The 22,282-nt window shown below is 37.0% G+C and overlaps 3 protein-coding genes and 1 long non-coding RNA gene across 4 annotated transcripts; all 4 read right to left on the bottom strand.

Annotated features, from left to right (window-relative positions):
- Nucleotides 1–5,076: 5,076 nt before the first annotated feature.
- On the bottom strand, nt 5,077–8,918 carry LOC131017457 (putative late blight resistance protein homolog R1B-14). Its single transcript, XM_057946212.1, has 2 exons — nt 6,212–8,918; nt 5,077–5,465 (listed from the first exon to the last, which is right to left on the bottom strand). The coding sequence occupies exon 1, from the start codon at nt 8,761–8,763 to the stop codon at nt 6,238–6,240; it is 2,526 nt and encodes an 841-aa protein (XP_057802195.1). The 5' UTR covers nt 8,764–8,918; the 3' UTR covers nt 5,077–5,465; nt 6,212–6,237.
- Nucleotides 8,919–9,867: 949 nt separating this feature from the next.
- On the bottom strand, nt 9,868–11,556 carry LOC131018291 (putative late blight resistance protein homolog R1B-12). Its single transcript, XM_057947017.1, has 3 exons — nt 11,040–11,556; nt 10,719–10,924; nt 9,868–10,368 (listed from the first exon to the last, which is right to left on the bottom strand). The coding sequence occupies exons 1-3, from the start codon at nt 11,554–11,556 to the stop codon at nt 9,868–9,870; spliced, it is 1,224 nt and encodes a 407-aa protein (XP_057803000.1).
- Nucleotides 11,557–13,019: 1,463 nt separating this feature from the next.
- On the bottom strand, nt 13,020–14,022 carry LOC131017456 (uncharacterized). The gene is made up of 2 exons (XR_009099620.1): nt 13,766–14,022; nt 13,020–13,256 (listed from the first exon to the last, which is right to left on the bottom strand). It is a non-coding gene; the product is annotated as an uncharacterized LOC131017456 (long non-coding RNA).
- A 5,155-nt stretch (nt 14,023–19,177) lies between these two features.
- On the bottom strand, nt 19,178–21,573 carry LOC131018290 (putative late blight resistance protein homolog R1A-10). The gene is made up of 2 exons (XM_057947016.1): nt 21,054–21,573; nt 19,178–20,931 (listed from the first exon to the last, which is right to left on the bottom strand). Exons 1-2 carry the CDS (start codon nt 21,571–21,573, stop codon nt 19,178–19,180), a joined length of 2,274 nt encoding a protein of 757 aa, XP_057802999.1.
- Between the last annotated feature and the right edge of the window lie 709 nt (nt 21,574–22,282).

Genomic DNA, 22,282 nt, shown 5'->3' with positions numbered 1-22,282 from the left:
TTCAATGAGATTTTTTTTTAAAAAAAAAATAGAGTATGTCAAAAATAAATTGCGAAATAGCATGATAGATTTAGTTTTAAAAGATTGTTTGATCACTTTCATTGTGAAAGATATAATTCTACAAGTTTCTAATGACGATACGTGAAAAACGCTTTCAAATAACAAAGACTCGTCGAAGAACAAATTAAATATTTAATTTATATATTTCTCTTTTATATTTTGAAGTGTATGACTTTGAAACTTAACAATGTTTCGAAATGTATTACTTTGAATATTAAATATTTCTTACGTTTATGAATATGTATTATCTGTTGCACCCCCAAATTCAAAATCCTGGATCCGCCACTGCCGGCCGGCAGCCGCTTCCCACCTCATTTCTTACGTCACCACCACGTTACCTCCTCTCCTTCCTCTCCCTCCCCTCCCACTTTCGTCAGCTGCCTTTCCTATTGTCGCCGCCTTCTTTGTCTCTTCAAATCCTGCACCGCCTCGACCCCCTTCATCTCCCTCTCGCTGCCATCCGTCGCCGCCTCAAACACCTCGCTGCCTCGACCCCCACCTCTCCCTCTTGTCGCCATCCATCCTACAAGGATATGTTAAGTGTGGTCTATTTGTCATTTTCGTCTGTCCATAATAAGTGTGGTTTTTTCATCTTACGATATATACTCTTATATTTTTACCCTCATTTATACACTACTTATAAAAGATCTATCTCACAAATAATTTATTAATTACCTAACAAATTGACTTAGTGGATTTTTTTCTTCACTTTGTACACATCTTCCAATTTTTTCTTAAAACTCATATCCTCCCATCCACACCACACTTATCGTGGACAGAGAGAGTGTGAGTTAGAGTAATAACAAAAATGAGAATATGCACTCATATAACCATATTGGGGACTGAAACTCAATATTTGGCCATCCATCTTAAAAAAATAAAAAAATTGGCAATTTTTTCCAATTTCGAACTGTATTGTCCTTAATTTTGGCGGATGAGAACGGGTTGGGCACAAATTCGGGTGGTACTTTTGGCACTAATATAATTTATGGGAAAAATACCAAATTACTTAAAACATGAGAGGCTAAGCTCCTTCATTTTTGGATATGTTTCTTGAATATGTTTTATAAACTTTCATGCTAAATCTTCTTGTTTAAAGCCCAAATAAGAAAATGATTGTAACACCCCAAATATTTAGATTTATTACTACTCCCTTCGTCCACGAATTAAAGCCCCATTTTATGTTCGACACGGAAACTAAGAAAGTTGATAAAGGTGTTGTGAGTGAAATATAAGGATAGTTGACTAAAGTGATAAAGTAGTTGACTAAAGTGATAAATGTGTTGTATGGGGGGTGCCACTACTGGCAAATAGTAATAAATATAAGAAAAGAATGATAGTAAAAAGGTACAAAAGGCATAATAGAGCTTTATATGGTGGACAAAATTTTAAGTGCAAGTAGGGCTTTAGTTGATGGTCGGAGGGAGTATATAGGTTGAATTTATAGTATTTTCTTTTATAGCTTTTTTTTTTTAATATTTACATGTGATACATTTAGATATGCAGCATTAATTTTATCTATTATTATTATTATTATTATTATTATTATTATTATTATTATTATTATTATTATTATTATTATTATTATTATTATTATTATTATTATTATTATTATTAATTCGATTCCTATTAAAACTAGAACTCTTTTATTATTTTTATTCCTAATCTTATTAGGAGATATACATAGAATACAATCTTTATAATTATCAAAACTCTTTAAAGATTAGTATAAATAGAGGCACAATTTTTCCCCTAAATTACACACATAAGCAGATCTTGAGGGGAGCATTAAATAAGGTATTCCTCTTATTCTTATTTACGTTTTTGTACCAGACCGATTGTTTTTAACAATTTTACATTAAAGTTTAGGTTAAATCAATTTCAATTACTCAAGTAATCCTTGGAATGTTTAGGATTGTTTAGAATTTTAGATTAATGTTCAGTAATCATATTTATGTGATTAGGCGAAGCGCTATTAAGACCCTCTTTCCGGTTTTGATTCTATTGTCTTTGAATTTAAGTTGAGGAATTATATACTTGTGGTTATATTCATGTATGTTTTTATATGCTCTTATTTCATCATGTTTGATTATACTTGCTCAGTCATGTTTAGATACATGTTCAATTTATCATATTCAGATACATGATCAGAAATGTATGTTTTTATATGCTCTTATTTCATCATGTTTGATTATACTTGCTCAGTCATGTTTAGATACATGTTCAATTTATCATGTTCAGATACATGATCAGAAATTCAGCCATGTAGAGATATATGTTCAGTATATCATATCCAGATACATGATCAGTTTCAGGGGCTTTTAGTTCGCCCATCATATTATCAGTATATGTATATGACAATGTGAATTATTTTGCATGTTTAAGCGTATGTGAATACGTGCATGGTTCCTCGATCACTGAGTATATTTTCAATATGCTCACCCCTAATCTTTTCAGTTTTGCAGTGCTGGAGTCGAAGTGGCCATGGAAGTTGAGAATAACTAGAGATAAAGATTTTGCATAGAAAATTTAAGTGAACTTGTTACGTTTTAAATTATCGTTTTTCATTTCATGTTACTACCTTAGTTTTTGACAGGTTGATTTTGAATTGGTTTAAACTTTGATAGTCAAGAAATTTTATTTTGTCTATTAGTTCTTAAAATTTTAATTTTACAAAGTTTATGAAAATGGGGTGTTACATAGTGGTATACCCCAATTTTCATAAACTTTTCAATTTAAAATCTTGAAGAACTAATAGTTAAAAATAAAATTTCTTGACTAATAAAGTTTAAACCAACTTAAAATCAACTTGCCAAAACTAAAGTAGTAACATGAAATAAAAACGATAATTTAAAACGTAACAAGTTTCTATGCAAAATCTTTATCTATAGTCATTCTCAACTTCCGTAGCCACCTCGACTCCAGAACTGCAAAACTGAAAAGATAAGGGGTGAGCATATTGAAAATATACTTAGTGAGGAACAATGCACATATTCAAATACGCTTAAACATGCAAAATAATTCACATTGTCATACACATAAACTGATAAATCTGGTAGGCGAACTGAAAGCCTCTGAAACTAATCATGTATCTGGACATAATATATTGAATATGTATCTCAACATGGTTGAATTTCTGATCAAGTATCTAAACATGATAAACTGAACATGTATCTAAACATGGCTAAGCAAGTATAATCAAACATGAAATAAGAGCAGAGACGGATCTAGAGGCCGGGCAATCTCGGCGGTCGCCCGGTCAATTTTTTTTTTATTACCTATATATATATATTTATATTTTGATGAAATCTCGGTAGTCGCCCGGTCGCCCGGTCTGTTTTCTTTACTAAAAATTCATTAGAATTATCCGATGAAATCTCGCCCGGTCCTAATTAAATTCTTAGATCCGTCCCTGAATAAGAGCATATAAAAATATACATGAATATAACCACAAGTATATAATCCCTCACTTTAATGACGATTACAAATATCAAAATAAAACGATCTTGAGACGCGAGTCTTAATTGTGATGCACTTATTTCAATAATATCTTTAAATAAACATCTATAAAGAGACTAACAATTTTATAAGACATATGCCAATTCAAAACATTTAAACAATCTACCCCATCTAACGATTTTGTAAAATCTAAAAGTCGGGATATAATATTAAATATTTTTATAATATATATAGGGTCAAGTTAAACAGAGAATTATTATATATTTCATTTTGAACAAGTCTATATATTTTACGAACAGACGTATTTAGTAAAAAAAGAGAAAAACTCGCCACCAACAGGATACGAACCCGGGGCAAATTGTTGTTCATGCGGTACATTGATCTGTTCATAAAAATTGTAGATATATTCGTTTTTATTTTACGAATTCTCTATTCTCTAAATATTTAGCATTCTCTGTTTAACTTTTCTCTCTCTCTCTCTCTCTATATATATATATATATATATATAAAATTTGTTCCCTATTATTGTTATTATCCTAAATAAATGTATTTGAAAGTAAAACATAATAAAACGACTAATGCACTGGTGATTGATGCAAAAAGCAAAACTTAAATCCTAAATCAAATTTAAGTAACTTCATTAAAAACTCAAAAAAAAAAAAAAAAAAGCAGCAGCACTAGTTGGCAAACAAAGTGAAAAAAACAATCATTACTAAATTGAACTAATTCTCTTAAAAAAAAAAATCCTAAACATTCGAAGGATTACTTGAGTAATTGAAATTGATTTACTCAAAACCGAATAACACATGTTACGTGCATATGACTTACGTGATAATCACTTCATCTGAACAGTTTAATTAGTTCTTTCTACCTATAAGGCTATAATAATTCTAGCATATTCCGGAACTAAAAACACCAAACTACCTTGCCTAAACTTTAAATTAAAATTATTAAAAACAATCGGTCTGATACAAAAACGTAAATAAGAATAATTAAGAGGAATACCTTATTTAATGCTCCCTTCAAGATGTTCGTATTTGTGTAATTTAGGGGGAAAATTGTGTCTCTATTTATACTAGTCTTTAAAGAGTTTTGATAATTATAAAGATTGTTTTCTATGTATATCTCCTAATAAGATTTGGAATAAAGATGATAAAAGAGTTCTAGTTCTAATAAGAATCGAAATAATAATAATAATAATAATAATAATAATAATAATAATAATAGCCTAGATAAAAATTAATGCTGCATATCAATATGTATCATGTAACTATAAAGAAAAAAGCTATAGAAGAAAATACTAGAAATTCAATCTATATAATAAATCTAAAATTATTAAATATTAAATTATTATGAATAAGATTATTTTTTAATTTTGGAGGTGCTAGGCCTTTGCCCCTTCAATATTGAAGAAGGGCTGGCCTGTCCACAGCCCATGACCGAATTTATTGAGCTGCAAAATAAATAAAATATAGTATATACACAAAAAACAAGACATATTAAAGTAATGAAGAAGACTAAAATCAAATAAAAAATTATATAGTATTATATTAGTTTCTATCAATTTATGTATTGAGGACTATCAATATATATAATAGATAGATATATATATATATAGAAAGTATTTCACCTCCTTAGTTTTCACAAATCACAAGCTATGTGGACTGAAATATCAGCCTTAGTGGGCTAAAGCCCAATAAAAACATAAAGCAAAAGGCCCAAGTCTAAGAATAAAAAAGAGCCTACCTGCTCTTGATTTTGGAGGCACGGCCTCCATCTCCGGCGACACTTCTCGCTGCACATTATTGCCACAGCCACCGCCACCGCCACCGCCGTGCGCACCCTCATCTCCTGCTGCTCTCTTCTCAATCTCACAAAGAAGATAATTAAATCGGTAACTCTCTTTCCTTCTATCTCTAATTCGCTGATAGAGCTTTGACACGGCTCTAACAACAAGCATTCAACAAGTTAATATAATGTGTTAATCATGTGAAGGATATTTGATTTTAGTTACTAGATCACATGGAGTTGAGTAACAATGGTGCAATTTCCCTCTAACCAGACATGCGAGAGCGAAATAAATGCGGAATAATAAAGACACAAATTTGATAACGGAGTTCGGCCAATCATGCCTATGTCTCCGGAGCTGCTGCAGATCTATTTAGCACGAGAGAAAAAAATATACAGTGTTTACAACACTCAACTCACAACCCGTTATACCCTGAGAAAATTCTAATTTTCTCACACCAAAAGCTTCTAACTAAGCTTTTGTCTCAAACCCTCAAACTCTCGTATTTTAGATTTCCCTTCAACTCACTCTTGCTCTCTCTACATTACGAAGCTGATGAATGTTACATATTTATAGGCAAGGAGGGAGACAACAACATTAAATGTTGTGGAAGAAGTATACAATCTTTGCATTATGTTTCTTCAACAATTGTGGCTGATAGTTTGACTAACAAACAAAGTATTCAATTTTTGATATGTTAAATATAATTGCAATCTTTGTATACAGATTAGAAACAACTAATGCATACAAGAAGCTGCCGGAAATCCTACAACAGAGGAATACTGAAAAACAAGTAGAAGAGTAATGAACTTGCTCAAATAAACATATCTACAAAGAGCAGTTTCGAAATGAAGGCACACAAATTATTCAAATTTTTACAAATCTCTAACCTGATTGTCAAACCTGATTGTCAAAAGAGGAGCTTATTATCAGGACCGCTTCACACGAACTTGAAATGTTTTGGTTCTCAGAAGATATTCGGACGACTTATCATCAACCTCAATCCGTTTAAGTGTTGGAATGTCTCCAATACTACTTGGAATCTTATATAGACTAGGACACTGGCGGAGCATTAGGCACTCGAGTTTCGGAAAGTGGCTGCTTTCGGTTATCCAATCAACCAAATGTGATCCGTCGATTAGCAGAAGTCTCAGCTCACGAAATTGCCCCTTACATGTCTCCCAGTGAATGCCTTTGCAAGCATAGTTTCTTAGTTTAAGCACTTGAAGATTTGGTAATGAACCAATGGTTGTCATATCACCCCAAGAAAGCCTCCAACCACTCAAGGTTAACCTTCTCAACTGCGATGGAAAGTTTAGACCTCTAAATGAAAAATCTCCATGTGCACGCATCTCCGATTCCATTTCTATACATGAAAAATCTACGTGCATCTCCAATTTCAATTTCTCGAGTTGACATAGATATTTAAGATTGTTGAGGCGATAGCGCGTATCCGCGTCAAACTTCTCCCTGGAATAACATATTCCCAACTTTTCAACGTTTGGAATCATTTCCAGCATTCTTTTATTGCACAGGAAGTCGGTTGCAAGTGAAAGTTCCCGCAGGTTCTGAAGGGGAATGTTTTCCCCTTTAGGGTCTGGGTAGGGTAAGGGTTGAAATGAGAAGGCAATAAGATGTCTTAACTGTCGCAACCTCCAAATCTCCGTGGGCAAACGAACCTCAGATCTATAAATAATTAAAGTCTGAAGATTCTGAAGCTTTGATATGGCTGAAGGAACAATACTATTGGGAATGTTGGAAGCAAGGTAAGTTAAATGAACGAGATCGAAGACTTGACCTGGCTCCCAATCCCAATGATTATTTCTACGTAAAACATGAAGGACCCTCAGTGAACTAAACTTCTCTACAATGCCCTCAGATCTATACCCTTTCCTCGGAATACATATTATGGTGCGGATGTGTGAGCTATGCACATAGTCTTTGAGATGTAGATCATACGAGCTAGCACTTATGCTATGATGATCTTTTATGAGACGTGGAACAAAATGCTTTCGCAGGATAGGAGTAGGTAAGTAATCCATAACAGAAAGAATTACCTTCTCTTTCGCAGCCTGCCTTACACAAAATTCCCTCACAACATCATGAAGGCTGCAACTCTTGATTTTCCCATCAAACTTCCTTTTGGTGACCAGAACTAGACTTCTCTCGACAAGATCCTCCAAACAATCTCCGGCATCCTCTTCCAAGCTTTCAGATCCATTCTCTGAACATGTTACAAAACCTTCAGATATCCAAAGATTAACAAGTTCCGTAACACGAATCTCCTGATCTTCTGGAAAGCCAGCCATATATAAAAGACGCGACTTCAAGTGATCAGGTAAATGAGTATAACTTAAACAGATTATTGTCTCAAGTTGCCCGTCATTTGCAGCAATTTGCTCCCATGAGGATCGAGTATGAACCTTAGATAGAAGTCCTGCCACCACCACAATTGAAAGGGGCAACCCTCCACAATTTTGAACAATTTTCTTCACGATATCTTCCAATTCAATAGGAATCCTTTTATATCCAAACACCTTCTGCTTTAGCAAATTCCAGCTATAATATTCATTCAACAAACTCATAGTATGAACATCGTCAGAGGAGCTGACATAATCAGCCACATCCTGCATCCTTGTGGTCACTATGATCCGACTTCCATTACGACCATCAGGAAACAAACTCTTTACATCATCCCAAGCTTTCTTACTCCACATGTCGTCCATTACAATAAGATACCTGCTAAGCTCCAAGTGCTTGCGAATTAAGGACTCTATAGGAACGTCGCTCTCTGCATCTCTTACTGATGAAATTTCTTTCATGGAAGCTAGCAGATTTAGCACAATATGTTCTACGCTATGATCTTGTGATATTGTGACCCAGGCGCAGATATCAAAATTTTCGACAACGGATGCATGATTATAAACAATTTTAGCAAGTGTGGTCTTACCAATGCCTCCTGTTCCAACAATGGGGATGACCTTTAGTGTGTGCGTTCCCCATAAAAGCCGACGTCTGATCACTCCCACGTCGTCTCCAAAACCAACAACAACGTCATCATCTTTGCTGCTTGCGATTGCTGATCTTGATGATGAACTAACATCTGCAGAATCAGTTACCCTGCTGATTGAGTCGTTGCCCAGCTTGATGTAATCCACCACGTCTCCAACGATTGACTCCAGTCGCGCTGCTAATTCATTCAGCCTGATTGCAAGTCTGACTGCCGGCTTTATCTCTTTATCAGAGAAGAGGTATTCAATAATCGCATGTGTCTTACTTGCTGCCTCTCTGATTCTCTCTTTGTTTGGAAAATGTTTGAGATTCAATTGCAACACAACAGATTGGTAGCGGATGGATATGATTTCTTGTTTTGCAGAATGAGTGAGGAGATCGTCGCGGTGTTCTAGGATCTGATCTAAGGTTTGTTGCAGGTTATCAAGAGCTTCATAAGCCATCTCGATTCTGCACAAAAAATTTGTCAAACCTCTCTGAGTTGTGAATTGTGAGTTGTTTGATCTGTTCAATTTTAGTAATTTATAAATGCAAAACAGAGTGATTCAATCACTATTTCTTTGAATATTTTTTTTCCATTTCTCTGACCAGGTTTGCCAGCTTGATTAATTATAAAATAACTCAATTTTGGATTGGTTTGTTGGGGAGGGAGAGTTGCTGAGTAATGAAATATTAAAAATGATTGTCTTAGCTAGGTGGTTTAATTTATTTAAGGGATAATTACATTTTATGGCCCGAGCTTTAATCCGAATGGTAAAAATGGTACTTTCTCCGTCCATAAAATTTAGGGTTAATTGCATATAATATCATGAACTTTGCCCGAAATCCATTTTCCCCACGATCTTTAAAAATTTCATTTTTTATCAAATACTTTGACATTTGTTCAATTTCCCCACGATTATTTGTTTACCCTCAAATCGGAATCGACGTGGCGCTGATGTGGCTCACCGGCACACGCCATTCCGATAAATTAAACGATGTGTTTTAGTTTAAACATTAAAACCTTCGTTTCAGCAATCAGCTCCACTAATGGGCGAAGCAAGGGCGCCAACGATTGGCGCACTAATTTGGAAGACTGAAAACATGAAGCAATCGGCGCCAGCAATCAACGAGCAATCGGCGTCACTGGTTTAGAAGACCTCGACACGAAGACTTCGACACTGGTCTAGAGAGGAAGCAATCGTTTTTTTCTAGCGCCAAAAGCAATCTTTGATTTCATTTTACCCGATAAAAATGAGAAATTAAACGAAATTAGGGTTTTTTTTATTATGATTTAATATTATATGTCTAATTTAAAATTCATACATATTCCACGTTAGTGTTACGTGTAAAATTAAATCCATGTTACTGCTATGTCATTTTTTCGGTCATCGGAACAAAAATCGTGGGGAAATTGAACAAATATCAAAGTATTTGATAAAAAATGGAATTTTTAAAGAAAGTGAGGAAAATGGATATCGGACAAAGTTCGTGATATTATATGCAATTAACCCTAAAATTTATGTCGCATTGTTTTTTACGCTGGTGTTAAGAAAAAGTGGAATGTATTATTGGTACTCCCTCCGTCCCAAACGAAATGTCCTGTTAAGAAGGCTGCAACTCTTTATTTTCCCAATAGACTTCGTGTTGGTGACCAAAACTAAACTTCTTTCGACAAGATCCTCGATACAATCTTCTGCCTCCTCTTCCAAACTTTTAGATCCATTTAAAAGTGCTACAAAACCTTCACATATCCAAAGGTGAATAAGTTCTGAGACACGAATCTCATAATCTTCTGGAAAGTCGGCCATATATAAAAGACATGGCTTCGAGTGACTAGGTAAATGGGTATAGCTCAAACAAATTATTGTTTCAAGCTGCCCGCTGTCTGCAGCAATTTGCTTCCATGAGTCTCGATTATGAATCGGAATCTTAGATAGAAGTCCAGCCGCCATCACGAGTGAAAGGGGCAACCCTCCACAATTTTTAGCAATTTTGAACCCACTGTCTTCCAATTCACTAGGAATGTCGTTATATCCGAACACCTTCCGCTTTAGCAAATTCCAGCTCTGATGTGAATCCAACAAACTCATAGCCCATGTTTGGTTGAGTGTTTTTGGAGGTTGGAAAGGGAATCAATTAATTGAATCCATTACTCATTATTTGGTTTGGATAATAAGGTAATCATTACCCTTACTTAGGGGTAATTCAATCACCCAATTTGTTACCCCTCAAAATAGAGGGGAAACAAAAGAAAGGGGATCTCTTACTAATGATTCATTTCCATTGTTAAATCAAACACTCAATAAAAGTAATGCTTATTGTTACCATTCCACCCCTTTATTTGATTCCATTCCCTTTTCATTCCTCTACTCGAACCAAACGACCACATAGTATGAATGGAGTTAGAACAGTCAACATAAGCAGCCACATCCTGCAGCCTTGTGGTGACTATTATCCCACTGCTATTTCCCGCATCAGGAAACAACATCTTGACATCATCCCAAGCTTTCTTGCTCCACATGTCGTCCATAACAATAAGATACCTCCGACATTTTAGATACTCGTAAATTAAGTTTTCCATAGGGATGTCGCTCTTGGCATCTGAAATTTCTTTCATGGAAGCTAGAAGATTAAGAACAATACGTTCTACACTATGATCTTGTGATATTGTCGCAGATCTCAAAATTTTGCCCAACGGATGCATCATTGTAAACAATTTTAGCAAGCGTGGTCTTACCAATGCCTCCTGTTCCAACAATTGGGAGGACTTGTAGTCTGGATGATCCCTTGCAAAGACGATCCTTGATCACTTTCACATCTTCTTCAAAACCAACAACAATGTCATCTTTGCTGCTTGTGATTGCTGATCTTGATGATGAACTAACATCATGAGAATCAGTTACAGTGCTGATTGGGTCGTTTCCCTTGATGTAATCCACCACATCTCCAACAGTTGATTCCAGTCTCTGTGCTAGTTCCCTCAGCTTGTTTGCAACTATGACCGTTGGCTCTGTCGATCCGCAATCTGAAAGATATTCTCCAAAAAAGAAATATTGGATAATCTCATATGCTGTATTCGCTACCTCTCTGATTTTTTCTTTGTTTGGATAATGTTTGAGATTCAACTGCAAGACAGCAGCTTGGACGTTGATGGATAAAATTTCTTGTTTTACAGAATGAGTGACGAGATCGTCATGGTATTCTAGGATCTGATCTAAGGTTTGCTGCAGGTTATCAAGAGCTTCATAAGCCATCTCGATTCTACCCAAAAAAGAAGAGTTCTCAAAATTATTGTTTGCCAAATGGGATCCTCTGTCCCAAAATATAGTGTGTACCACGTGTACCACTCTTCATTTTTTTATATTTATAAATTATTTTTATTCAATTTTAATTTATTATGCTTTTATATAATATAAAGATAATTAACAAGGGTTCACTAATCCATTTAGGGTTTATAATTATTTTTTTATATTTATTTGAATTAATAATAGATTATTTGGGTTCATTAATTCAAAGTTAGGGTATATAATTTTTAAAATTTTAATTTTTCAATGGTAAATACTAATTAGAGTTTATAATATAATAATAATTTTTATTTTTATAAAAAACAATTTATAAAACAAAGAAATGAAGAGTGGTACATGTGGTACACATAATATTGTGGGACAGAGGATCCCATCTGGTTGTTTGCTGCTGGTTGTGAGTTATGATATGTTCAATTTTTCTTTTTCTTGTTGTAATTTCAAAGCAAAACTGAGCCACCCATTCAATATTTCACACTAAAAATTAAAATTTAACAAAATTAACATTCTGTTGATAACATTATTACCAACATTACTTTTTTATTTACACAGTTATACTTTATTGGTAATTTGGACAATAAATTTTTTCAAGGCAGCAGGAGATTCGCCTGGAACAGCCCGACCCTTTGATGAAGCTGCGCAAGGTGGTGGCGGTGGCGGTGGCGGTGGTAATAATGTGCGGCGACCAGTATCGCCGGAGAAGAGAGAGAAGTTGAGAGAGAAATTCAAGTGAGAGGGTTGGGTTCTCTTTTTTCATTTTAAGACTTGGGCCTTTTGTCATAGACTAGTAGTTTTTATTGGGCTTTAGCCCACTAAATTTAGTCCTCATCGTTTGTGATTTGTGAAAACTATTAAGGAGGTGTTACATATAAAATCGAGGATTTTACGACCGAGTTTTGTTAATATTTTTAAAAATATTTCTAAAAAAAGTAGTAACCAACTATAATATTATTCGATTGTTATATCAAAACAAAAAATAGAAATAAAAAAGACCATCATTAGCAGTTAATTTTTGGGTTATTAGCATGTAAATACACGAATTTTTTATATTTTCTGAAATTTATCATTACTTTTATTTTTAGCCCCCAAATACAAGAACTTAGCATTTTTTCTGATTTTTGACATCGACAAGAAAAAATTCTAATTTACTATTAATGTGAAGGCCGGTATACCATGTCATTCACTCTCCAATCAAAATAATGAATCAAATTACTCTATTCAAGTGCATATTTCGTAGTCCACGTCATGTATTTCGACCTCCACCTCAACAATAAATAGAGTTTTTTCATGCCGATGTCAAAAAAAAAAATGCTAAGTTCGTGTATTTGTGGGCTAAAAATAAAAGTCATGTTAAATTTCAGAAAATATAAAAAGTTCATGTATTTACAGGCTAATAACCCTTAATTTTTGGTATGTTAATAATTGCAAGAAGGAATGTTAATTAATCCACCACATTCTGCTGGCAGAAGTACTTGAATAGAATAGAGCATTAATTACAACAGAAGCATGAAAAAGAAGTAGAAGAGTCGTGAATTCACTCAAACAAACATATCATCCACTGTAACTATACTCTACCATCAGCTTTTTGCCTTCTTAATTTGAACATTCGAGTATTTGATGAGCTACATCATAAACAACGGCCATTCTGAACTCTGCAGAGGGGGAAAAAAAGTAATTATACGAGTCATCTAACAAAACCAAGTAGCAAATTAAATATTCAAACGAGACGAAGATGATGATTCCATACATATTTTTGGAAGAAACTAAATCTGAAAATGATGACTCCATCCATATTTTTGGAAAAAAACTAATCTGAAAATGATGAGCAGTTCTTGAAATAAAGGCAACCAAATTATTCAAATTTTACAAATCTCTAACCTGAAAAGGAGCAGACATCGTATCTATATTGTTAGAAGAGCAGCTTATCATTTCCAGAATTTCGTTGTTTCTCTTCTATCCCTTTTGCTGATCTCAAATGAGTTTTAGACGACTTATCATCACAAACATAGCCAATCTGCCCTTAATTATTGTGCATTTTCACCAATTGTTTTGGAAAAAATTAAATCTAAAGATGATGACTTCATGACTCCATCCTTATATCTATAAAGAGCAGTTTCGAAATAAAGGCACCCAAATTATTCAAATTTGACAAATCTCTAACCTGAAAAAGAGCAGCTTATCTGGAACGCTTCACACGAACTTGAAAGATATCATTTACATAATTCCGTCGTTTCAATATTATTCCCCTGTTGTTTCTCAAAAGAGTTTTGGACTTCCTTCGTTTCTCTACTATCCTTTCTGTTGATATCAAAAGAGTTTCGGACGACATATCGTCAACCTCAATCAGTTTAAGTGTTGGAATGTCTCCAATATTACTTGGAATCGAACATAGATCATAACACCGACGAAGCACTATGCACTCGATGTTAGGAAATTAGACGCAACTAATTCCGCCCGGGATCTAGTGTGACGCAATATTTTGGATATCGACCGATATGAAACGAGAAAAATAAATGACACCGATATTTTTAACGTGGTTCGGCCAAACTGCCTACGTCCACGGACCCACACCAATATATTAGAGAATCTCAAAAGGAGGAGTACAACAAAAATACCACACTGTATTTTGTATATGCCTACGCAGAGGCTATCTCTCAACTCACTTTTATCACTCGTGTATAACTTCCACACTGAAGTTTTCTCTCACAAGAATTTTCTCTCTCTCTCTCTTTCTCTATCTCTCTCTAGCTGAAAGTTAGATTGTTGTTTGGTGTGTTGTGTGTTGGATGCTGCAGAAGAGCTCTCTATTTATAGGAAGATTTGGAGGTGGTAGGTGAGAGGTGGTTGGTGTGAGGTGGTTGGTGAAGAAAGTTGGTGGCAGCCACTTTTGACTAACAATCTCCCACTTGAAGACTGATTTCAATCTGTCTTCACACCTCGATCAACGCAGCAGCCTTTCTGTCTTTGTCATTCTAGCAAACCAATTGAAGCTGAGCACAACTTCAATTTATCAATGGTTACTGCCTTTGTAAGCATGTCGGCTGGATTTTGAGCTCCTTGGATCTTTTCAAGTATTAACACCTCATCCTCCAACAGAGATCTGATGAAATGATAACGAAGTCCAATATGCTTTGTTCTAGAATGAAATGCTGAATTCTTTGCCAGATGTATCGCACTCTGACTATCGCTGTGCAAGACATTCTTCGTCTGATCAAAACCCAATTCTGCCAACAACCCTTGTAACCAGATCATTTCTTTGCTAGCCTCGGTGATTGCCACGTACTCTGCTTCTGTAGTGGATAAAGCAACAATCTTTTGTATCTGCGAGATCCAACTAACAGCAGTCGTGCCAACAGTAAAGACATAACCGGTAGTGCTTCTCCTGCGATCTACCTCACCGGCAAAATCTGCATCTACAAAACCTTGTAGTGCTACATCACCTCGTCGAAAACACAAGCATCTATCAGTAGATCCACGTAGATATCTCAATATCCACTTTACTGCTTCCCAATGCTGCTTTCCTGGATTTGCCATAAATCTGCTCACAACTCCCACTGCATTAGCGATATCTGGTCTAGTACAGACCATGGCATACATCAGACTTCCAATGGCTGAGGCGTAAGGAATTTTAGCCATGAAGTCTCTTTCCTCCTTAGTCTTTGGAGAGTGCTCTTTGGATAGGCGGAAATGGTTAGCTAATGATGAGCTAACCGGTTTAGCACTGCTCATGTTGAATCTTTGCAAGATTCGATTGACGTAGTTGGCTTGAGACAACTGCAAAACACCTTTTTGCTTGTCTCTGTAAATTCTCATCCCGAGAATTTGCTTTGCTTCTCCTAAGTCCTTCATCTCGAACTCCGCTGAAAGCTGCCTTTTCAACTTCTTGATTTCGTTCAAGTCTGAGCCGGCTACTAACATGTCATCAACATAAAGTAGCAAGATGATATAGCTGGACTCGAACCTCTTGAAGTAACAACAATGGTCAGCATTGCACTTCATGTAGCCATTTTTCTGCATGAATCCATCAAACTTCTTGTACCATTGCTTCGGAGCTTGCTTCAAGCCATACAGGCTCTTTTTCAACTTGCACACCAGCTTCTCCTTTCCTTTGACAGAGAATCCATCTGGTTGTTGCATGTATATTTCCTCCTCTAAGTCACCATTGAGGAAAGCAGTTTTCACATCTAACTGCTCTAGATGCAAGTCCTCCGTTGCAACAATACTCAGGACCGATCGGATTGTTGTCAACTTTACAACCGGAGCAAAGATATCTGTGTAGTCAATTCCTTCTTCCTGTTGGAAACCTTTGACTACCAATCTTGCCTTATATCGCTTTGAACCATCATGCTCTTCTTTGATTCTGTACACCCATTTGTTGTGTAGAGCTTTCTTTCCTTTGGGCAACTCAACTAGTTCCCACGTCATATTAGAGATAAGAGATTTTATCTCTTCTTTCATTGCAAGCTCCCACTTGACAGAATCTCCGACTTGACATGCTTCTTCATAGAATTCAGGTTCACCAGCATCGGTCAGTAACATTTGATTCATGTACTTCCTGTTTGGAACATGAGGTCGAGATGACCTCCTGGGTATAGGAGTTGGAGCTGGAACTGGAGACTGTGGTGGATCAGCCTCAGAGTTGGGCTCCTCCGTCTGCAAACCTTCATCTGTTTGCTTTGATGTACTGCACTCTGCAGTATCATCTGGATCAACGTATGTTGGATCGTCACTTGTTGTGTCGGTGGACTGCACTGCATTCCTGTCCTTGTACATCACATTTTCATTGAATATGACATTCCTGCTTCGAATGACCTTCCTGTTTTTGTCATCCCAAAAACGGTACCCGAACTCATCTCCACCATATCCAATGAAAGTACATTTTAGTGATTTGGAGTCGAGCTTACTCCTGGCATTATCACTAATGTGTACATACGCGACACAACCAAATACTTTCAAGTGAGAAAGTTTAATTTCTTTGCCGCTCCAAACTTCCTCAGGTATTCTGTACTCCAATGGTACAGATGGCCCATGGTTAACGAGATATGCCGCTGTGTTGACAGCTTCTGCCCAAAATTGTGTTGGCAGTCCTGCATGTATCCTCATGCTCCTAGCTCTTTCTGTCAACGTCCGGTTCATGCGTTCTGCAACTCCATTTTGTTGTGGTGTCCCTGGCAACGTCCTTTCTAACTTGATGCCATCCTGGTAACAAAATTTCTTGAACGCCATATCTTCGTATTCTCCACCATTATCGGATCTCAACTTCTTTATCCGTAAACCAGTTTCATTTTCCACCATGGCCTTCCACTTCTTGAACGCCTCGAACACCTCTGACTTGTGTCTCAAGAAGTAAACCCACACCTTTCTCGAGTGGTCATCGATGAAAGTCACAAAGTAAGACTTTCCGCCATTGGATGAAACTGCTGCTGGGCCCCAAACATCTGTGTGGACTAACTCAAGCTTTACTTGCTTCGGAGTTCTACCACTGGTATTGAAACTCACCCTCTTCTGCTTCCCGTAGATACAACTTTCGCAAAAGTCTATATCAACAGACTGAAGCTCTGGTAGTTTCCCTTTCGAATGCATATACTTGAGCCCTTTCTGGCTCATGTGCCCAAGTCTTTGGTGCCACAAATTTGCATTCTTCTTGCTATCAGCAACTGCAATTGTCACACACGCATTCATCGTTGTGTATAGGCTTCCAGTATCCTTGCCACGTGCAAGAATCATTGCGCCCTTAGTGATTTTCCAATAATCACCTGAGAAGTGTGTATCACATCCTTCTCTTGACAATTGCTTGACGGAGATCAAGTTCTTCCTCAACTCTGGAATGTGTCTCACGTCCTTCAATTTCCATACAGATCCATTGAGTTTGATCTGTACTTCTCCTATGCCCACCACGATGCATGGGTGATCATCTCCGAGATATACTTCTCCGAAATTTCCCGACATGTAATTTATGAAGGAATTTCGATTCGAGGTGGCATGGAAAGATGCTCCAGAGTCTATGACCCAATACTCGGCCCTTTTCTCCATGGAACATATCAAGGCATCGCCTTCTTCTTCAGCCACAACATTGGCTTCGGTCTTTGTCTCGTTTCCCTTTGAAGGTACTTTACACTGCGTTCTGTAGTGTCCGACCTGACCACAGTTCCAACATTCAACAGACTTTGATTTGTTGGAATTCTTGTGGATCCTGGAGCTCTGCCTGCCATTCCTTGACTTGCTCCGTCCACGCCCTTGACTTCTGTTTGAGTTTCTGCCTCTGCTTTCTGCATTTAAAGCGGCACCTGAAGTGGAGACTACATCTGACTGCCTCCGGATCTCCTCGGTTAAGATCATGCTCACGACATCATCGAACTTCATTTTGGACTTACCGGCAGAGCTGCTAATGGCCGTGACTGTGCCATTCCAGCTCTCAGGTAACTGCCCAAGAATTAACAAAGCCCGGACCTCATCATCGAATTCGATGTCCACCGTGGTAAGTTGGTCCGTCACTTCGTTGAACTCGTTCAAATGTTCTCCAAATCTTCCGCTCTCCGTCATTTTCATATTGAACAATTTCTTGATCAAATGAACTTTATTTGCTGCAGACGGCTGCTCGTACATGCTGGATAAAGCTTTCATGAGAGACGCTGTTGTCTTCTCATGCTTTATGTTGAAGGCGACTGACTTTGATAAGGTCAGTCTGATTGCGCCGAGTGCTTTTCGATCAAGCACCTCCCACTCGTCGTCCTTCATATCCACTGGCTTTTCCTTCAAGGGCTTATACAGGTCCTTCTGGTACAAGTAATCCTCCATTTGCATTTTCCAAAATCCAAAATTCACACCATTGAATTTCTCCATTTTGGAAATTTTATCGTCTGTCGACATTGCTCCCACTCGATCAAAAAAAAAAAACACGATAATTTTCTCAAAAAATTCGTTTCTGATGTGGAGGTTCAGTTTACACTGCAACCACAGAGCATACTAAGAATTTTAAAAGAATAATTACCGTTGCGCACGAAACACTGTTCGCAAAATTTACTATTCACGAATTCACTATTCACGTGAATAGTACCATCGCAAGAAAAAAAAAATTTCGCCACCAACGTGGCTCTGATACCAGTTGTTAGGAAATTAGACGCAACTAATTCCGCCCGGGATCTAGTGTGACGCAATATTTTGGATATCGACCGATATGAAACGAGAAAAATAAATGACACCGATATTTTTAACGTGGTTCGGCCAAACTGCCTACGTCCACGGACCCACACCAATATATTAGAGAATCTCAAAAGGAGGAGTACAACAAAAATACCACACTGTATTTTGTATATGCCTACGCAGAGGCTATCTCTCAACTCACTTTTATCACTCGTGTATAACTTCCACACTGAAGTTTTCTCTCACAAGAATTTTCTCTCTCTCTCTCTTTCTCTATCTCTCTCTAGCTGAAAGTTAGATTGTTGTTTGGTGTGTTGTGTGTTGGATGCTGCAGAAGAGCTCTCTATTTATAGGAAGATTTGGAGGTGGTAGGTGAGAGGTGGTTGGTGTGAGGTGGTTGGTGAAGAAGGTTGGTGGCAGCCACTTTTGACTAACACTCGAGTCTCGGGAAGTGGCTAGCTTCAGTCGTCCAATAAGCCAAATATGATCCGTCGATTAGCAGATATCTCAGTTCACGGAATTCTCCCTCAGATGTTACCCAGTAACCGCCGTGGCAAGCAAAGTTTCTTAGTTTAAGCACTTGAAGATTAGGTAATGAACCAATGATGGTCATAACACTGCAAGAAAGCCTCCAACCACCCAAGGTTAACCTTCTCAGCTGTAAAGGAAAGTTTATAGGAAAGTTTAGACCTCTAAATGAAAAATCTTCACGTGCAGGCATCTCCGATTCTTGTTCTATACATGAAGAATCTACATGCATCTCCAGTTTCAATTTCTCAAGTTCAAATAGATATTTAAGATTGTTGAGGCAATAGCTCGCATCCCCATCAAGCTTCTCCTTGGAGTAACATATTCCCAGCTTTTTAATGTTTCGAATCATTTCCACCATTCTTTTACTACACACGAAGTCCATTGCCAACGAAAGTGCCTGCAGGTTCTGAAGAGGATTTTTTTCCCCTTCAGGGTTCGGTAAAGGTTGAAATGAGAAGGCAATAAGATGTCTTAATTGTCGCAACCTCCAAATCTCCATGGGTAAACGAACCTCAGATCTATAAATAACTAAAGTCTGAAGATTCTGAAGCTTTGATATAGCCGAAGGAACAATACTATTGGGAATGTTGGAAGCAAGGTAAGTTAAATGAACCAGATCGAACACTTGACCTGGCTCCCAATCCCAGTGATCATTTCTACGTAAAACATGGAGGACCCTTAGCGAACTAAACTTCTCTACAAAGCCCACATATCTATACCCTTTCTTCGGAATACATATTATGGTACGAATGTGTGAGCTATGCCCGTAGTCTTTGAGATGTAGATCATATGAACTAGCACTTATGATGTGATGATCTTTTATGAGACGTGGAACAAAATACTTTCGCAGGATAGGAGTAGGTAAGTAATCCATAACAGAAAGAATTACCTTCTCTTTTGCAGCCTGCCTTACGAGAAATTCCCGCACAATATCATGAAGGCTGCAACTCTTTATCTTCCCATCAGACTTCCTGTTGGTAACCAAAACTAAACTTCTTTCGACAAGATCCTCGACACAATCTTCTGCCTCCTTTTCCAAGCTTTTAGATCCATTTGAAAGTGTTACAAAACCTTCGGATATCCAAAGGTTAATAAGTTCTGAGACACGAATCTCGTAATCTTCTGGAAAGCCACCCATATATAAAAGACATGGCTTCGAGTGATTGGGTAAATGGGTATAGCTCGAACAAATTATTGTTTCAAGCTGCCCGCTGTCTGCAGCAATTTGCTTCCATGAGTCTCGATTATGAATCGGAATCTTAGATAGAAGTCCAGCCGCCATCACAAGTGAAAGGGGCAACCCTCCACAATTTGTAGCAATTTTGAACCCAATGTCTTCCAATTCAATAGGAATGTCGTTATATCCGAACACCTTCCGCTTTAGCAAATTCCAGCTCTGATGTGAATCCAACAAACTCATATTATGAATGGAGTTAGAAGAGTCGACATAAGCAGCCACATCCTGCAGCCTTGTGGTGACTATTATCCCACTGCTATTACCCGCATCAGGAAACAACATCTTGACATCATCCCAAGCTTTCTTGCTCCACATGTCGTCCATAACAATAAGATACCTCCGACGTTTTAGATAGTCGTAAATTAAGTTTTCCATAGGGATGTCGCTCTTAGCATCTGAAATTCCCTTCGTGGAAGCTAGAAGATTTTGAACAATACGTTCTACGCTATGATCTTGTGATATTGTGACCCAGGCGCAGATATCAAAATTTTGCCTAATGGATGCATCGTTATAAACAATTCTACAAGTGTGGTCTTACCAATGCCTCCCGTTCCAACAATTGGGAGAACCCATAGTCTGGATGATTCCACCAAAAGCCGATCCTTGATCACTTTCACATCTTTATCAACACCAACAATTGCGATTGCTGATCTTGATGATGAACTAACATCGGAGTCGTTTCCCAGCTTGATGTAATCCACCACGTCTCCAACGGTTGGCTCCAAGCTGCTGGCTGAGCCGTTTCCATTGATGCAATCCACCACGTCTCCAACGATTGACTCCAGTCGCGCTGCTAATTCCCTCAGCCTGATTGCAAGTCTGATTGCCGGCTTTATCTCTTTATCAGAGAAGAGATGTTCAATAATCTCATGTGTCTTACTCGCTGCCTCTCTGATTCTCTCTTTGTTTGGATAGTGTTTGAGATTCAACTGCAACGCAATAGATTGGTAGCGGATGGATATGATTTCTTGTTTTGCAGAATGAGTGAGGAAATAATCGCGGTGTTCTAGGATCAGATCTAAGGTTTGTTGCAGGTTATCAAGAGCTTCATAAGCCATCTCGATTCTGCACAAAAATTTTCTCAAAATTGTTGTTTACTGGTTTGAGTCGTGATATGTTCAATTTTTCTTTTCCATGTTCTAATTTCAAAGCAAAACTGAGCCACCCATTCCCTATCTTTTCGTCAGTGCGATTCCATCCAATCACTATTCCGTCGGTGCGAAACCGTGTCACCCAGTCCAATCACACACTACCTAGCTCAAGGGACTCAAATCTCCCATTTCAAATTGCAATCAAGTGAATAGATAGCATTTTTAGTGGAGAATTCTTATTGTTAGACACTGAGAATTCTTTCACTGGACCTATAAATTAGTTACAGTTAAATTATAAGGGTGGGTTATTTTTTGTTGTAAATTTATCATGGAAAAATGAAGGATAAACAAAATTTCACTCTTTAAATCCTTCTTTTCTTTTTCCTCATTTCCTATTTGACCCATACTCATTCCTCATTTACACTACAAATGAGGGAAAATAAAGAAAGGATTTAAAGGGTGAAATTTTGTTTATCCTTCGTTTTCCCATTATAAATTTACAACCAAAGATAACGCAACCTAAATTAATTGTACGGGATTTTATAAGTAATTCAAGGTACTTATTTAGTATAGAATTCAGTACAATTACTTTATAGGTCCAGTGCAATTAATTTATAAGTTATTTGTTTTTGTTTTCAAAGAAAATCAATAATAATTTCTTACCGTTCTCACAATA

This window comes from Salvia miltiorrhiza, chromosome 3 (genome assembly GCF_028751815.1).
Source record: "Salvia miltiorrhiza cultivar Shanhuang (shh) chromosome 3, IMPLAD_Smil_shh, whole genome shotgun sequence".
Lineage (NCBI taxonomy): Eukaryota > Viridiplantae > Streptophyta > Magnoliopsida > Lamiales > Lamiaceae > Salvia > Salvia miltiorrhiza.
This window is presented reverse-complemented; position numbering and strand designations above follow the sequence as displayed.

Bases quoted from the DNA above. Each gene is read 5' to 3' on its own strand.
- LOC131018290 (XM_057947016.1), bottom strand. From the start codon at position 21,573: ATGGCTTATGAAGCTCTTGATAACCTGCAACAAACCTTAGATCTGATC. The intron at 20,932-21,053 runs GTAAGACCACAC...AAAATCTTCTAG, and splicing joins TGTTGGAACGGGAGGCATTG to CTTCCACGAAGGGAATTTCA.
- LOC131017457 (XM_057946212.1), bottom strand. From the start codon at position 8,763: ATGGCTTATGAAGCTCTTGATAACCTGCAACAAACCTTAGATCAGATC.
- LOC131018291 (XM_057947017.1), bottom strand. From the start codon at position 11,556: ATGGCTTATGAAGCTCTTGATAACCTGCAGCAAACCTTAGATCAGATC. The intron at 10,925-11,039 runs GTAAGACCACGC...TTAATCTTCTAG, and splicing joins TGTTGGAACAGGAGGCATTG to CTTCCATGAAAGAAATTTCA. The intron at 10,369-10,718 runs GTTGACTGTTCT...GATTCACATCAG, and splicing joins TGCAGGATGTGGCTGCTTAT to AGCTGGAATTTGCTAAAGCG.